Source organism: Salarias fasciatus, chromosome 1 (assembly GCF_902148845.1).
Source record: "Salarias fasciatus chromosome 1, fSalaFa1.1, whole genome shotgun sequence".
NCBI classification, from domain to species: domain Eukaryota; kingdom Metazoa; phylum Chordata; class Actinopteri; order Blenniiformes; family Blenniidae; genus Salarias; species Salarias fasciatus.
In genome coordinates this window covers 4,921,906-4,939,313 of record NC_043745.1, presented here as the reverse complement: position 1 = coordinate 4,939,313, position 17,408 = coordinate 4,921,906, and the positions used below count along the sequence as shown (strand labels likewise).

At 41.4% G+C, this 17,408-nt stretch overlaps 1 protein-coding gene across 1 annotated transcript in view; it reads left to right on the top strand.

Moving 5' to 3' along the window:
* The window catches only part of LOC115389982 (neural-cadherin-like), a 317,885-nt gene that overhangs the window by 197,837 nt on the left and 102,640 nt on the right, over window positions 1-17,408 (top strand). The window contains 4 exon segments of the mRNA XM_030093608.1: window positions 4,173-4,341; window positions 9,560-9,730; window positions 10,685-10,857; window positions 13,553-13,720. Of these exon segments, the coding sequence (XP_029949468.1) occupies window positions 4,173-4,341; window positions 9,560-9,730; window positions 10,685-10,857; window positions 13,553-13,720 (681 nt within the window).

The following is a 17,408-nucleotide window of genomic DNA, read 5'->3' as shown; positions in this document are numbered from 1 at the left end:
TAGAAGATTCAAAATGGGCGTTCCATCTCGGTTTGTTACTATAACTGGACAAAATGATTTTCAAGAAAGTAAAACAGTCTAAATTCGAGGTCTATCTTTTTAACTTTAGTCATAAAAGAAAGAAAAATGTTCTTAACAAACAAGCTTTGCACAAGAAAATTAAGCTTATTTTGGAACTCTCAAACAGATGAACACCATTAGTATTTCTTTATTTATCTCCACTAGTTGCTCATGAGCAACAATAGTATTTGTCAGTTTTTGCTAAAAGTGGTCAGATTTTTTTTTTTATTTAAAAATTGTTGCAAATCTATCTGAAACAATAATCTCAAGACAAAATCCATCCATTTAAAATGGAGTAGTTTCATAATATATCATCAGCTCATGTGTCGTCTAATCCCATCACCCAGGTCATATTTCATAACAGCATGTCATATCTTTGTGTGTAAAACTAATGGAAATCACAGGGATATTGGGTTAAGTATGTGAATTAAGTGTAATGCCACGCCCAAACAGAGGGTGGCGTGTCCACTCTGTCTCCTCTTAATGTTGCAGAAATGTTCTTCCTCTAGTGATGAGAAGTCATTCACGTAGGAAAAACATGTTTTAAAAGTCAAAAATCCATAATTAGTTTCTTCTATCAGTCACTAATAAGTTTGCTTGTTTAGGAAACTGATTTTGGGAGTAAAAGTCGACGTGAGGTGCTGCATCTCCCTTGTTGGCCTACTCATTTTGAGCTCAGGTAAACCAAGCCTAGCAATGTTGCTAACAGGCTAGCAGCTAACGCCTTGTTAGCTGGTTGAATTTAGCTCACCACACCATGCCTCCTTGGTCTGGTTGCTTTAAAACCAATCGAGGTTACACTACTGATGTTAAGCACTGATGTGATGTATACTTTGTGGCTGTATATAGCGAAAACACTTTAAAAGATTACTAATGGCGCTAGCCGCTAAGCTAACTGCCCGGCTAGCCATTAAGCTAGTGGCGGGGCTAGCAGCTATGCTAACGGTGATGCTCACAGCTACTGTTATCTGCTGCTTAATGTGGGTTCAGGAGCTACATTTTTTCGTTTTTCTTTTTCTTTTTTTTTTTTGAGCTGAGCAGCTGAGGAGTACAGCAATGACTGTGAGATGTTGCGATAGAGGTTTTTATGCTCATTTCTGATTAAATGATATTGTAAAGCGTGTTTACTCACTGCAATATCAATGCCACCAAAGTAATTTCACTTTTGGTTGATAAATATTTTCAAAGAATTGTGTCATAGGTTATCCATTATTGAAGAAGTTAAGTAAATTAAAAAAAAAAAAAATCAAAGGAAGAAGTTACCTTAAGTTATTGAAATAAATCATTAAATTTTGATTGTTTGAAATGGAATTTCAGCACTTGATTTCTTGATAAATGATTTTAGAGCTCTGCTGTGATGTAGTCACAGTTTAACTGTAGCAAACATCAATTCAGTTCACAGGGATTGAAATATTTTATCACCTTAGTAATCGATTAACTGAAATGATGAAGTTATGTAATGAGAGTTGATGACAAACAAAGAAAAGTTTGTAACGATGGCTTTCTGCGCTTTTCATAAATAAGCAGAACAATCTTAAAATCATCCTAATCAAGAAAATAAACTTTCTTTGCTTGAATATTACATGTATTTGGTTAATTTTCAGACACACAGCTGTTAGATTCATTTGCTAGTTTTAAGAATTCCAAGCAAGCAAATTTTGCTTACCCAATTCGCAGGTTTGATCAAAATTAAGAATGTTTTGCTGATTTAAAGTAGTTGAGTTTTTGCAGTGCTGTCCTGCTCTGGTCGATGGCAGGGACAGGATAAGGGCTTTAGGCTGAACAGACACAATGCAGGGATGAGAATAAGAATGAAAAAAAAAGTGTGGATTGGAGGTGTGCTAGGTGGGAGAAAACGGGCATATGAGTAATGCAAAGTGAAACGGCTTTGGGTAAAGTAGGGATACAGGATGAAGGTGGTGAGGCGGAGTGTGGGAGTTGACAGGGTGTAAGCCTATTCGATAATTGGATGAGTGGTTGAGGTTAGGTCTTGCTCTCGACATCATTTCAAATGAAACTATTATTTCTGACTATGTAAGGAAAGTGTCTTACTATGCATCAGAGCGTTCCTCTCTTGTGACCACAGACCAATGAGATTGCCTGTGCTGTTTGCGCTCTCTGAGCATGTGAGCAAAGGAGGAGGCCTTTATCTGATGAAACATCTGATGATGTTAGCAGGATGCACTGTTAAAATGGAAATTGGGAAAGATAGTGCTCTGTTGGAAAACTTTGCTTCTGTCGAATGCTTTAAGAAGCTACTCTGACATGTCCTACTTACCTTAAAAAAAGTCCTGCTCACCTCCCTCATGTTACTTGCTTCCTGACTGCAGTAGCCTTGTTGAAGCAGGCTAGCATAAGAATTTAGGCCATTGGTGGGACCTTCTTATCCTCAGACTATAAATTTGTCATGTGCTGACAAATAAGCAAGATCCAAAAAGGTGATACCCCACAGACGCTGCCTTGGTATCTGATATTGCATGCAGTATCTTAGTCCTTATTTTCTCCTCAAGGTACGGGTGTCAGCATAAGGTCCGTGGGTCAAAACCTGTCCGCAAAAGACTCCAATTCATCCCTGAGATGACAAATTGTAAAACTGTCCAGGATTCCAATTCTTAAGAGTAGTTGACACAGTACAACGATGTAAAGTTTATTATGGCTGGTTTTTTTTTTTTGTTTTTTTTAACCAGTCTGACCCATTCACGATGAAATTGGGCGGACTATGGTCCTTTAACAAAAATGTGTTTGAAGCAGGACAAATGGGCAGACAAGTGCTAAATGGTGATATTTAACCAAAAGTAGAGGTGATTTCTAATTTTGGTTAAATAACTGCAGATCATATAAAGTCTGGTACACATGACAGGACTTTTCCAATCTCCCATGTTTCAGAGACCACACACTTGATGACAATAAGACAGTTCACGCAAAGTATCCCTCTTCTGATTTTCTAGTGTGTGGTGTCACTGCGAAGCAGAACACACACGAGTAGATTCCTCAGCAGAAAATCGGCTCCTTTACTCTGTCTTCCAAATCTCCTGTGGTCAAACGTGACTTTGAGGGGTGTTCCTTTCCTTCATTCCTACATTTTCATTCATCTCCACCATTAAACATTAGTGTGGAGCTTTCATTCCTTCAGTTCATTGATTCATTCCAACTTCTCAGTGCACAGCATTCTTGTTTTTTGTGTGCGTTCACCAGCATTATGTCTGTTCTGTAGCGCTGGAGGCTGACATGACGGACCCGCCGTGTGTTCAGTCTTTGCATAATTGCGATTTCAATATTTGGCAACGGTACTTTTCTCCTACTGTTGTTGGCTTAATGAAGTGGCTTGATTCAATTTGCAATGCAGTAAAAATGTCATTTGTGCATGAAAACTATACGTTGTGCATGAATATAAATGAAGATGAATTTTTTTGTGATTCTGTGAGAGCAACATTTCGACGTGAGACTCACATTCACCCAGTGCAGTTGCATGGTAACAGTTTGTTAGCAGGAGAGAAAATATAGAAATAACACTTGCGTTCAAGCTGATTGTTGTGTTTTGTTTTTCCTATCAGAGAGGAAAGTCACTTGCATCCAATTACTAATTCAAAACATTGTTTCGTGCCATGCCATTCAAATGTACCTACTCCAACGTAGAAACAACTGTTATCTTATTGTCGGTAGTAAGCGTATGCACACACACACACACACACACACACACACACACACACACTGAGTGGCAAAAGATCAACAGCAAACACTCACTGAGAGGCTTTCATACAGTTTTGGGCAACTGGGTGCGGGTAAAGACTCCAGGACCCCTGAACCCATTACCAGCATTTTGAAAAGGTGAAGCAAATGTAGAAAATAAATAAATGCTGCAGGATGCAGTCATCCCACTCTCCTTCTGTGCTTGCACATTATTCTCATTGTTACTCTTTTTGTCCCTCAAGTGAATGAGCCTTGCAGTAATCTTTAATCCATCTTTTCAACGTGAATACCACTGTGCCTCCCACGCACTCATGCTCTCCATTCCGATAGGATGGAGTATTGATCGGAGTCCCTCCGTACTCACTGAGCCACCATCTCCTCTTCCTCCCACCCGTCTTCTCCGCTGCTCTCATTCTTCTCAGTGTCAGCAGTATCGGGAGAGCACCTCGGTCCTGGAGAACCAGCCAGCGGGGACGTTCGTTCTGCAGGTCCACGCCGTGGACGCCGACGAGGGCTCCAACGGCAGGGTCACGTATGGCTTCATGCACAAGGACTCCACTGTGCCGGCGTTCAGCATCCACCCAGATACAGGTTCACAAACACACATCCAAAGCCTCTCTTTTCACGAAGGATTCCTTTCAGCGTCTGTAGGAAATAAATCGATGGGGAGACACAAATTTTATTTTAATTCAACACTGACATGCTGAAGTTTGTTTTCAATGAAAAGTAAAAGAAATGCACATGAAGAATCATAGCTCAGAGCTGTCGTGTTGAGAACAACTCCAGTGTCTCCAGGCTTGGTTAATTACTTCTTTTTTCACTTAATGCCGCAGAGCCTGATTGGCATATATCACCTTTATCCAAGTAAGTTGTGTAGTACAAGTTTGTTGGCAACCTGAACAAGGATTTGGAGGTCCTAGAAGTGTCTTAGTTAAAAACTGTAGAAATCAAGAAAAGTGTTTCTACAGAAGTCTTGTTCAGTTTTTGGTAAATCCATTTACAAGAGTGTACTTGTTTCATATGCCAAGCACACAGAGTGAAGACTTTTTTTTTCTCTCCGAAATATTGTCACATTTCAAGATGATCTTTAATTTCTCACGGGATTAATAAAATATCCAAATATCTATCTATCTTTGTAAAGAATGTTGTCCTAAGGTCCTACATTAAGTGCGCTGAAACAAAAGTTTATTTAGGTAAGTTGCACTTTGTGTGCATTTTACACTTGATTCAAGGCACTGTATAGATTTATTACAATTAATTACATTAGCCTTTTAGTTTCAGGAAAAAACAAACAAACTCAGAAACGATATCAATAGTGTAGTTAGCATGTCAGACCGCTAGTGGCTGGCCTTTGTTTTTTCCAGCAGGGTAAATATTGCGTTGGAAGTGTTGGTGGAAGAAGTGATCATTCGTATTGGAGATGATCTGTCGCAGAATCAACAAATGAAGGAACAAAACAAAAATGATCAAACAAAAATTGTGATGAACCAGCTGAGGAAATGACTCACCATAATAACAACAGCATATCTGCTGAAGGTTCCCACTGTCTGCTCAGATAAATACAGACACAATCAGAGGTGACAGCGGAGATACGTCTCATATTCCAAATTCTTCAAGACAAATGTGCTAATTTGATTTTATGTGCAATCCTTATGGCACCGCATGAGTAGATCTGTTTCATTGTGTGTGTGTGTGTGTGTGTGTGTGTGTGTGTGTGTGTGTGTGTGTGTGTACACTTAGATTTTTTTGTAGTAGTAATGTTATTTTTCTTTTCTTTTTTCTTGTTTTATCGATTAATCTTTAAAAAGTATTTTTATTCCACTTTAAACTTAACTTGATTCTGCATTAACTTTGAATTCTACTGTCAGATGTTATGTACCCGTATTGGCCCGACTGTAGGACAATATTTTATTCCAGAAATTGTATTCTCAAAAATAGTTGTGGGGGGGGCAAAGCCGAGCAGTCCTCAGGCGCCCCCTATGGCTTGGCACCCTGGGCAAGTGCCCCGGATGCCCAGCCTAATCGCCGGCCCTGAGTCCAGATATACTGCTGACAGAGCAGAAAGAAGCAGAGAGTCCAGTCAGAGACACATCGGAGCTGCTGCCTCTGTCTTCTGGCTCTCCGTCCTCAGAGTAGATGGTGACTCCTGAAACACTGCCGATGGAGCAGAAGGAGGCAGAATCGCTGCTCGGACTGGGCAGTTCAGAAAGTCCTGAGAGTGACATTCACTCTGTCTGCTCACTCCTGCAGTGGATTCATTTCAGCCTGAGTCCAATCTGGATAAAGAGTGAGAGAAAGTAAACTAATGAGAAACAGCAAGAAAAAAATGCATCCATGTGAACAGAAAGACAGACAGACTTTTACTTCTGTGAGCTGGATCAGGCTGGTCGTGGTGAAGATCGGATGCTGCAGAGCTTGACTCGGAGTGATCCTCTCAGCTCTGACAACATGCAGCATCTGCTTCAGGAGGTCCACAAACATCCTCCTGTCCTCCATCTCAGCAGGCTCCGTCACCGGATGCATCTGGTTTCGCAAACACAGTCAAGCCCGTGGATCAGCTCCACATCCACTTTTTGATCTGCATCAATAAAGTGCTTTAAGCTGTCAGTAGTGGTGAGCACAGCAGAGAAGACCTACATGAACCAGCTCATCCAGACTGCTGGGCACCGTGAACAGGGCTGGCCTCTCCGGCACTGGAATCTTATTGGCCGCCAGGTATTCTTCTGGACTCTGAGGAAACATGACAGCTGGTTCTAGAAGTGTTCCAGTAAAAGTATTGAACCAACTTCAACCTGGAAAACACTGTTCCATTGACGTCAGTCTCCATGTGGAGCCGTCTGCTGCATCCTCCTCTTTGAGGTAGTACTGGGTGTAGGTCCCAGCCCGGAGATGGTGGTCCAGTGCAAAACCCAGAACCTTCAGCATGTACTTCGTCTGCACAGACAATCCACAGAGACATGTGAGAGGAAGTTCTGCCAGAAAACGGTTTGCACCTGGTTTTGGATGAACAAACTTACCATCTGGTAGTCACAATTAACCAGGAATAGGTCAGTGGCCCACACGTTAATGACCACTGTGTAGGGGAGGCCAAAGGAAACCTCTGGAGGCCTGAGGAAGGAAGACACTCTGTGAAACCTGCAGCCTGACTGTGAAGAGTGTCAGACCAACATGGATGTGTAGAAAGACACAGATGATCTAAAGGATGCAGGATAAACCCACCTGTAGCCTGCAGGCTGAAATTCCAGTCCAGTTGAATGTTGGAGACTAAAGACTTCCCCAAAAGTCGATTAATTTGACTTTAAGGGTGCTGCTCCTCCGCTGTCGGGCTTGACGTCTGCATGAAGAACCTCCAGAGACTGTAGGGCTTCCAGGACCACCAGCAGCTGCAAGGAGAGAACATCAGAGGTCAGGTTTGAGCTTCTGTGATTGCTGAAGATTCAGTTTGTATCCTGATACCTGGTAGACAAAAGGAAGAAAGGTTTACTGGTGTCAGTCATACTAACCTGCTCTGCTGCCGGGCGGATTTCACTGGCCTTCATTGGCTCCAGCCGTCTGTTGACCAGCTTATACAGGTTAAGATACAGCATTTCAAACACCAGACACCTTGATGTTGAAACCACTCATAAATTTAGATGATGTTGGTACGGGTAGGATCCAATGTGTTGATGGTTTCCAGTATAGACAGCTGGAGAGGAAAAGGAAGACACGATCATTTAGACAATTGTGAAAAATATTCCAGTTGATCAAGAATAAATGTCAGCTTGAACATTTCACCTCAATACTAAGTTGGTCATTTTGTTCCTTGTTCATGAACTTCACCACCACGGCCTCCAGGTTGGCGTTGTTCAGGCACTTGGCCACTGTGCCGCAGTGTCCTGCACCCATGAACTTCAGCAGGGTGTAGGTAGAGTTTCTCACCAGCTCTCCATCCCTAATGTCTGGTCTTCTCAGTGTCCAGAGACCGTTCAAAAAAAGACAAAGTATGTTAGTTAATTTGAGAGAGACTGAGTCCTTCCAGTGGAAACCAGGGATCCATCCATGTACTTACATACTTACGTATCATGTTTTTTGGTGCATGAAAGTTATTTCGTAGCTAAATTAGCACTTTGTGCATGTCTGAAATGTGTTATTTCAGTCAGTCAAACATTCATCACCGAAATCAGCAGAGGGTTTGCAGTTTGGTCCCAAGAACATTTTTTGTCTCTGTGTTGGTATTTGCTGCTCTCAAAACTTTGGGCCTTCAAATTTTAAGTTCTGAACAAAGATGGATGCCTAAAAAATTACCCACTGCTCTCTCCAGGAAAATGTGTCTGGACCTCTTGGTGTTTTGATGGAACCTGTTGATATGTTGGTCCTTGTTGTCGTTGCAACTTTGACATCGTACACATCTGGTCATGTGACCTGAGCAGCTGTCAGTCAAACTTTGACCAGGTTACTCCTTCAAAACAAAAGTCATATATAAGAATCAACTACTGTTAAAACCTTCAAAATCAAACTTTTGACGGGTTCGCCTTGATGTCCTGGCTTTGTGTTGCTGGCCTCATCCAGCAGGAGACTTGATATTAAATTTGTGTGTGTGTGTGTGTGTGTGTGTGTGTGTGTGTGTGTGTGTGTGTGTGTGTGTGTGTGTGTGTGTGTGTCATATACACCAGTTTTTATTTGAGCTAAAGTTATCAGATCAGGTCCTCTGTATCTGTGCAAAAGGCAGCAGAGCTCAGCGGCTCCCTGTTGGTTTCTTTATGCAGGAGCAGCTGTCATTGCCAAGCTTGGCCACATCAGTACACTGATGTCACCTGTTAAGATGTTTTCTCTTTACGTTGAAGTGCCAATTTCCACATGGAGTTAGAAACATCATGCATACCTGTGTTTTCAGGAACCTCAGGAAACAGTTTATTGTTTTACTGAATGACATTCATCAGTCATAATCTCCAGCTGCAAAACCCACAAACCAATGTCATCTTGAATTGGGTAGAACTGTAAAACTGCCATATTGACCTTCAAATCAAATTTTCATGTTTTTTCTTAGTTTTGTTGTAGAGCAGAGCTGGTAAAAATGCCAGTTTTCCCCTTAAAAAAACAAAAAACAAAACTGAAAATGACTAAAATCCCAACACAAAGTCAATTTGAATGAAACCTCCTGGTGCTAAATACAGGGAAATGTCCACAACACTTCTCCTATAACTGTCTTATTCTGCAACTCACCCTGACATTGTAACTTTTATACTAATAGTAGTTTGCAGGTACTGGTGTCTCACTGCTGTCTTGCATTCGCTACTCTTAAAAACTTGCTTGAAAAAAAAAAAGTTTTCTAGAATTTTTTTTTTCCATTTGCTTGGTGGTTTGGTGGACCGGACTGGAACCTCAGTCTGGTTGGTTTTGCGTTTTGTTGTTGTTGTGTTTGACAGCTCTATTTAAATGCTCTTAAACAAGATATCATCTGATTTATTTTGATGATGTTAAACTTGAAATTAATTTAGTAATTATAAAGTGAGATGAAGCAGTGAAGCCCTAGCAGCAGAAGACCTGAGAGTCTGGAATATAGACTGAAACCCTTCAACAAGCTCACTTTTGTTCAGATGTGTCAGAAATGTCATTAAATGTCATTGGAAAGAGATGGACTGCGTGATAACTGCTTTTGACAAACACGTTTCTTTCCTCGTCTGTTCCTGTGCTCAGAGTTTAGCTTCAAGCCACACAGAGTAATCATTTTAGCTTTAAATTGCAAATCCTGGAGGGGACAGGAGCCTGAAAAGTTTTCAGCTTGACTTTTTTAACTGTCTGATCGTCCTTGTTATCTTCGCCTCTCTAGGGGTAATTGTGACAGCCAGGAAATTTGATCGTGAACGCCAGCGGGAGTACGCAGTGACAGTGACAGCGACTGACCAGGCGGCTGACCCCCTGATTGGCATTTGTCAGCTCAACATCCTCATCTTGGACCAGAATGACAACAGCCCAAAGTTTGAGAACCTCCGATATGAATGTGAGTCGAGTTCAGTGGCGAGTTGTGTAACAAAAGATCTGATGAGGAGTTTCGATGGCCAGAGCGGACAGCTGTGTCCCGGAAGTTAATGTGTTGAAAACAGGAAGAGGGATATTTTTTCAAGTGAAGTCGGCTATTATTTATATAATACACTTTGTCCTCAAAAGAAAATACCAAAAGGACAAAGTGGCCGAAATCAGCTGAACTTTTTATAGCCATACCTGCCTATGCCCCTCAATGGCAATGGCTGTTTATACTGCATGTGAAAAATTGTGCTTTTTCAAAATAACAAACTAAAGAAAACAGGAAGAATGGGCATAAGGATTGAAACCAGTTTCACCTCTCATGTACACTGGATGTGGTCCAGCTGCGGAACGGCTCCGGTCCGGTATACCACAGCACTGTGATTCACACCGCCTGCGGTGTCTCCGCAGTCCGCTGAAGAAGGTTGCCAGATCTGTCGTTATCCCCCTTAAACAATTTGAAACCCGTTTTAAACCCGACACAGATTTTATTTTGAAGTCACTTATTTTGGAACATGTATTGCATTTCCTTCCGGCACCCGACTTGCTTCTGTCTGAATTGACGCGGTAGGGCTGCGGCATGCGGAAAAATAGGATCTTTGCGGAAAGAGACCGGAGCTCCGCAGCCGGTGTGCATCACAGCATTGATTTTAATGACTACGGATTAGCTGCGGTGTCCGGACCGGAGCCGTTCCGGAGCCGGACCGCATCCAGTGTGCATCGGGGGTCAGTGGTATGATGGCCAGTTGAATTAAAGCATCTTCCAAGCTACAGCTCTTATAGGGTCTTCCTGCTCTTCAGTGGCCCGCATCTATCAAAATTGGTCCAAAGAAGAAAACTATAGAGTTCCAGTTTGTTTGCAGGACGGCCCCGAAATGAATACAAATATCATTTTTTTGGTTGATCTTTGGTTAACTTTCTTTGACCACAGACTTCCTTCGTGAGGACACGATGATCGGAACAAGCTTCCTGCGAGTGGCGGCTCACGATGACGACTTTGGCACCAACGCAGCCATCACTTACTCCATGTCGGAGGAACAGCCGGAGTACCTCAGGGTCAACCCTCTAACAGGCTGGGTGTATGTAAACCAGCCCATCTCGCAGGTACACGCAAACACCCCAACATATGATCGCATTTTACTCCACGTCAAACTTGTCAGTTCACTCTGGGAGTCCTGCTTCAGATTAAGCAGTTTCAATTGTGATAGTAGAAATGTAAAGGCTCTATATGTTCTTCCAATTGCTGAACAATTGTTGGACTGTGAGGTTTTTCTGATGGTGTGTAACCAGTAAAAGAATAAGCCAAACCATTAAGAAAATGATATACTGTAGCTAATGAGTGCATCATCTCTACTGTAAAGCATGGTGGAGGGAGCATCATGATGTTGGGCTGCTTTGATACTTCTGGGCCTGGACTCTTTCCGTAGAGTTTGTTAGTCGATCTCCACAGGCTGATGTCGGGGGAACCGTCAGCAAGTTGAGATGCAGGGGAAGTTGGAACACAGAACAGAACAATGAAGCCAAACATGGAAGGAAATCTGCTACCAAGTGGCTTCAGACAAAAGAAGAAAAATCATCTCCTTCTTCCCTGGTCACTCCAAAACTTGATCCAACAGAGAGGCTGTGAAATGAGAGCGAGGTCTGTTGATCGCCCACATAATCTGGATGAAGCAGTTCAGGCAAGATTTAATACAATGTGGATTGGGTTCTGTTCCTGTATTTCCACTAATACCGAAATGGCGTATTAATGTTTGAGTCTTCATTACAGTTTTGGCCAAATTTTAAGACCATTTCATGTATTCATCTGTGACAACTCAAAGGGTTCATGGTGTTCCTTGACATCTACATGTCTGTCTCTTCCCATTTCATAGTGAGAAAGTCTTCTGCCAGCGAGACTCCGCCACAGAACTGCAGCTTCTCTTTGACTTGCAGAGGAGTTTAAATATCCCCTCTCCTCTTAAAATGTCACTTTACTGCCAACAAGAAAAAAAAAAAACAAAAAAAAAAAAAACAATCTTAGTGGGAATTTGAACAAGTCATAGAGAAAACTGTCAAACTTGCAAAACAAACCCAAGCCTCAGATGAGTATTAAAAGACCAGGAATCAGCGTCTCACCAGCGCCAGGAGAAATGGATGATTGTATTATCAGCACTTTGTTTTCTGTACTAACACCTGGCAGCATGCCAGTTTCTGAAAACGGTTCATAACAACATTCCCAAATTTGAAGATGTGGACTTTTTCTATTAATGACGATCATTGCTTGAAATATCAGAGAGGAGCAGCCGCTGCCTACACATTCACTGGTTTGTGACATTTTAATGTCTTAATTACTGAGAGTGAATAGAGACATTTTAAGTATTGTTTAACTCCACCTGCTGAGGGCTGCATGACCAAGACAATAACAGTACACACAGCTGCTGAATGTGGGTAATGGTGTTCATGTCATTTTTAAAGGATGTCATCATGAACAAAGCATTCAAATGCAGACAAACTGAACAGGCATGCAAATATTTTAACAATTTCTATTAAATGTAGTTCATTCAAAGGAATTGTACACACTTAGGAACAAAATAATGAAGTAAGTCATAATGAACGTCTGTTTTCTGATCCCTTGTTAAAGCGATACTTCAACATTTTGGCAAATTGGCCCATCTAGGGCAATTCGGTAGTCATTTAGAACAGCATACTTACTTTTTTTGTGAGGGCGAGCTGTTGTTTATTCAGCGGTGCGTCTGAGGAGAACTTCACGGCGGACATAATGGAAGTGGACGGTACAGTTGCTTCCCTCGTCAAACTCATCAAATACACAATCCAACAACCCCAAAACACACTTTGGTGAACACGTTATAATCCGCACATTCACTACGCTGTGAAACACCAACAAATAATATTGTAGCATTACGACATTGAAGCAAATATTGGGAACTACTTTTTCTCTTGAGATCACTACGCCCAGACGCCATGTTTAGTAAGTAGTTCCGTCTTAGCAATCTTCGCAAAAAAACGCTCAATCTCGTAATTTTGCATTAATATTTCACAGCGTAGTGAATGTGGGGATTATAACGTGTCCACCAAAGTGTGTTTTGGGGTTGTTGGATTGTGTTGGATTGATGAGTTTGACGAGGGAAGCTACTGTACCGTCCACTTCCATTATGTCCGCCGTGAAGCTCTCCTCAGACTCACCGCTGAATAAACAACAGCTCGCCCTCACAAAAAAAGTAAGTATGCTGTTCTAAATGACTACCGAATTGCCCTGGATGGGCCAATTTGCCAAAATGTTGAAGTATCGCTTTAAATTACACCCAGGTATGTGTACATACATTCCTTCACATTATCCATCACAGAATGAAGCAGAACTCCTTGAACTGAATGAAAGGAGATGTTATTGCTTTGTTTTTCGTCTTCTTTTCTGACATGTGTCAGTAAACAGACATTGGGAGCACAAACTCCTGGTTAAGCTTCATTCTTCAGTGTCTAGAATGGATCAATTCCCCTGATTGCGGTGGATAAAGCTAAGTGCTCTTGTAAGAGTTACAAAACTCTGCTGCTCCGCGGAGAGCCATGCCCTTCAATCAATTCACTTATCTTTAACTATGTTTATGTTTACCTGAAGGCAGCCTACAGTCGATTTCCTCCTGCCAAGATGTGTGGAAAATGGATTGTTTGCTGAAATCGGGGTGATCTAGAACGCACAGTGTTTTTCATGTCTTTCAGGGCGCCGCAGATGTGCTATTATAAACATGAGAATGCGCTCCTGAGTGTTTGTCCTTCAGTCTCCCTCTTCTCCTGTGTGAAACAGAGAACTTACATCACCAGGGAAATCGTGGCCACGGACGGCGGAAACAGGAGCAGTTCGGTGGAGCTGGCGGTCACCATCACCAACGTGAAGAACCAGCCTCCGCAGTGGGAGAAGGACAGCTACAGCGTGGTGATACCGGAGAACACCGTGCGAGACACGCCCATCGTGGTAGGTCTTCTTTCACGAGGGGATTCTCACAGTTGAGTGTGGAAGTTGTGAAGTTTGAAGGTCATGAGTCCCAGTCTATCTCTCCTGGACCTGGTAGTTTTATAGTTGACAGTCAACCGGAATAGCAATATAGCAGTTTAACTTGGTCATTTGTGTCTGTGTGCATCATGTGGTTTCTCTCCAAAAACAAACAACAGCCCCAACTCCTGTTCCAACATAGAAACACCTTTTTTTTTTCTTTTTCTTTTTTCTAATTGTAGTGTTTCTGCCATTTCTGTGGAGCGGGACTTCATTTTCAACAGTTTGTCCTGTAACCACAAAACGTTTTTGAAAAGAAAATGTAAAAAAGATGTATTTTCACTTGAGACATCGTCATGTGCACAAACTTGTAAAGAATTCAAACCACACTAAAATAGTTTTTTCAAAATTGTATTTTAAAGGATTTAAATAAATTCATACAAAAACTTTTTTCTAAGCACAAAGCATATTTAAAGATAGATGAATGAAAATGAAATGAAATAAAATGATTTTGTTTTCAGGTAAACTGCCAGACTACTAAAATCATTTTGGTTCATCCTTCATTCAACAAGAAGTAACTGCAATCGTTATTGAGAATTTATTAAGAAAAGCTCCAATAGAACTGAAGGTTTTCAAGATTTTAAGAGTAAAACAGGAATTATTACATCTCAATAAAGAATCAAATAGTAACAAATCAGACAAATATCTAAAAGAACTGTGCTGACAGATCAGTTCATTAAGTCAACATATAAAATGTAATCAGATCCAGTTCAGCAGCTCTTCATAAAACTCTTATTTAAACTCTTAAGCGTTGCAGTCTGCAGTGGTCTGGAGGTGGGATCTGTTAGGCTGAGAAGTGCAGTTTAATCTGCCCGTGTTCCTCTGATGTCGCTTAATGGAGCAGCTACAGTATTGAAAATGCCCCTCGGTATAATTCAGTGTCTTTCCAGATGCTCTCTCACTGCATGCATTGCATTGCAACTACAGACTTCTTCAAATCCACAAATCTTGACATACTGATGCTCAACACATTGTTTTTGTTTATCCTCAAATATATCTTCATTGATCTTTTATTAATCTAATGACATATTTGACTTGAATGGTTTGATTTCCATGGAGGACTTCAGTTTGCTTTGGGAAAGTCTCTGCATCAAACTTTCCAGTGGAAATGTATGAATAAATAATGACAGGGCATGTTTATGTATTATCACTGAACATGCATGAATAAGTAATTGGAGAAATTAATGTTCTGGATGGTTTGAAGGAGATGCTGTATACAAGTTAAGCATGTCAAATCAAGATGATTTAGTCAAACTAAAGAAAATCCGACTGATATTAAATGTCATTAACTATTTGTATGTCATCTGTATAAAAATTGAAACTTGAGTCTCCATCTCTGCAGAAATTTGCTAAATCATGACTTTTCCACACTGCTGCTGCACATACACACCACGGCTGTAGTAAATACTTGTTTTGTAAACAGGACTTAAAGCTAGGGTAGGCGATGTTGTCCAACAGCACTTTTAGTCATACTGAGTGAAATGCTCCTTCCCCCTGGGAGAAGTCAATACATTATGTGGACGGAAAAAGGTGCGGAAAAAAATCTGTCAACTGTAGCGGCCAAAGGACAGTAAAAACTCCGACCAATCGTAAGGCGCGGACCGCTCTTAAGAAACCAGTCAGATGCTGTGCTCCGCTGTCTGAACAGCCCCGTCTGCTCCGCTCCGTCTGTGTGTGTGTGTGTGTGTGTGTGTGTGTGTGTGTGTGTGTGTGTGTGTGTGTGTGTGTGTGTGTGTGTGAGCGCGCGGCGCAAGACCGCCTCTCGGTAATTACATCGTGCAACAAAGACCGTGGTGAGACAGGTTAGTTTTACCCTACTGATGATGTGTTGTTGCAATAGTAATCCTGCTCTGGGCAGGATTAAAACTAACCTGTCTCACGACGGTCTAATCTCAGCTCACGTTCCCTATTAGTGGGTGAACGGTCCAACGCTTGGTGAATTCTGCTTCACAATGATAGGAAGAGCCGACATCGAAGGATCTGTGCAAAGCGCTGGTCAATTTTCGTTTATGTGCTATGAGAAACAGTGAACCCCGGACATCTCCTTGAATTTAAAAAACCCGCCCGGACACCCCGGACAGGACGTAAAAAGAGGACAAAAAGTGGGTAAAAGAGGACGTATGGTCACCCTAGGCTTGGAGCGGGGTCCCATTGAAAACATGAGTTGAGATGCGGGGTCACGTTGGTGGGGGTGTGGCGTTGGGCCAAGCACTGATTGGAGTAGGAGGAGCTTAGGGGGGATGGCTTGAGGTGTGCGACTTTCAAATCTTGCAGGCTCTTCAACATCGTCTACCCTAGCTTTAAATGGCATTGTGATTTTTTTTTTCAACATGTTCAAAATATCCCAAAACATTTGCTGCTCGTTTCTGACTGCCGTCTTGTGGAGGATCTTGAGTTTGCAGGAGTCTGTCAGTTCTGATTGCTCAGCAGGACTGTAAAGGAGATGCTATCAAAGCAGAAAGTCTTCAGGACTTACTTCTGCAGCTCACTCCAAGCCTTTAACTTTTGATTTATTTGTATATTTATTGATCATTTAAAGAGCTCATCTGGTCCTTTGTGCAGCTGGATGTGAGTTTTGGCAACTTGTTGTCAAAGACTGAAGATTTTGCGCTTCAAACCCAGTTTAATCACACCGGCTCACACATTTTTCTTTGAAATATCTGAGTAATTTTCAGATGTCATCATTCTTTTCATATCTACAGTTTCTCCAGTACCGGGAGAGGCAAAGCAGCCTCACAGTGTGATGGTTCCCCCGCCATGTTTTGCAGTTGGCAGGCTGAACGTTTCAGTCTGAGCTTCGTTTTCCGACTCAGGAACAAACTGATTCTCAGTGTGCTCCACTTTGGTTTCATGTGTTCACAAAATATTCTAACAAGAAGGTTGTGGAGCATCTCCCACACTTTCACAGTGATGCTGTTCCTATTGGTGTCCGATACAGACAGAAAGAAGCATTCCGCATTGTTCCAGCTCAGACTGAAGCTTTTTCTTGTTTTTTTTTTTCCTTTTTTTTTTTAACATTTACAGACTTCTTTCACTAACTTTGTTCTAAATTAAACTTGATTTTAAATGTTACAACTTTGCTGTCTTACAAATCACTGAGTCATTACTATGAGTCAATTATGCCACAAAACTACTACGTTCAAGAATTTACATTAAAAGAGCAGCACTTTTGTTGTTGTTTGTCTATTTAAAAGTGTCAGAGGGAGAAAAAAACTGGTGGCATCTCAGGCAAAACAGCACAACAGAAGAATCTGCTAAGAAGAAAAGGTGATTGTACCAAGAGTTACAAAAAGTATGGCTTCACTGAAGAAACGAGTCATTTGTGGTGGAAAACTGGTGAGTGAAGGTTTGAAACTGCAAATCAAAGCAGCACCAGACCACCAAGCACAAGGAGAGGGTTCAAACATGGTTTAATAAAAAAAAAAAAAAAAAAAAACAGGAAAGTGTTGTCCTTGAACACAAAAAGATGAAGAACCACTGGTTTAGAAGATTATAAAGTTAAAAAAAAAAACAGGTATTGCGGACATTTGGAAATGTTATTTTAGATCTGTGACATACGGTAAATTCTGATTTCCTAAATTGAGATAATTAAACCAACAACCGTCAGGCC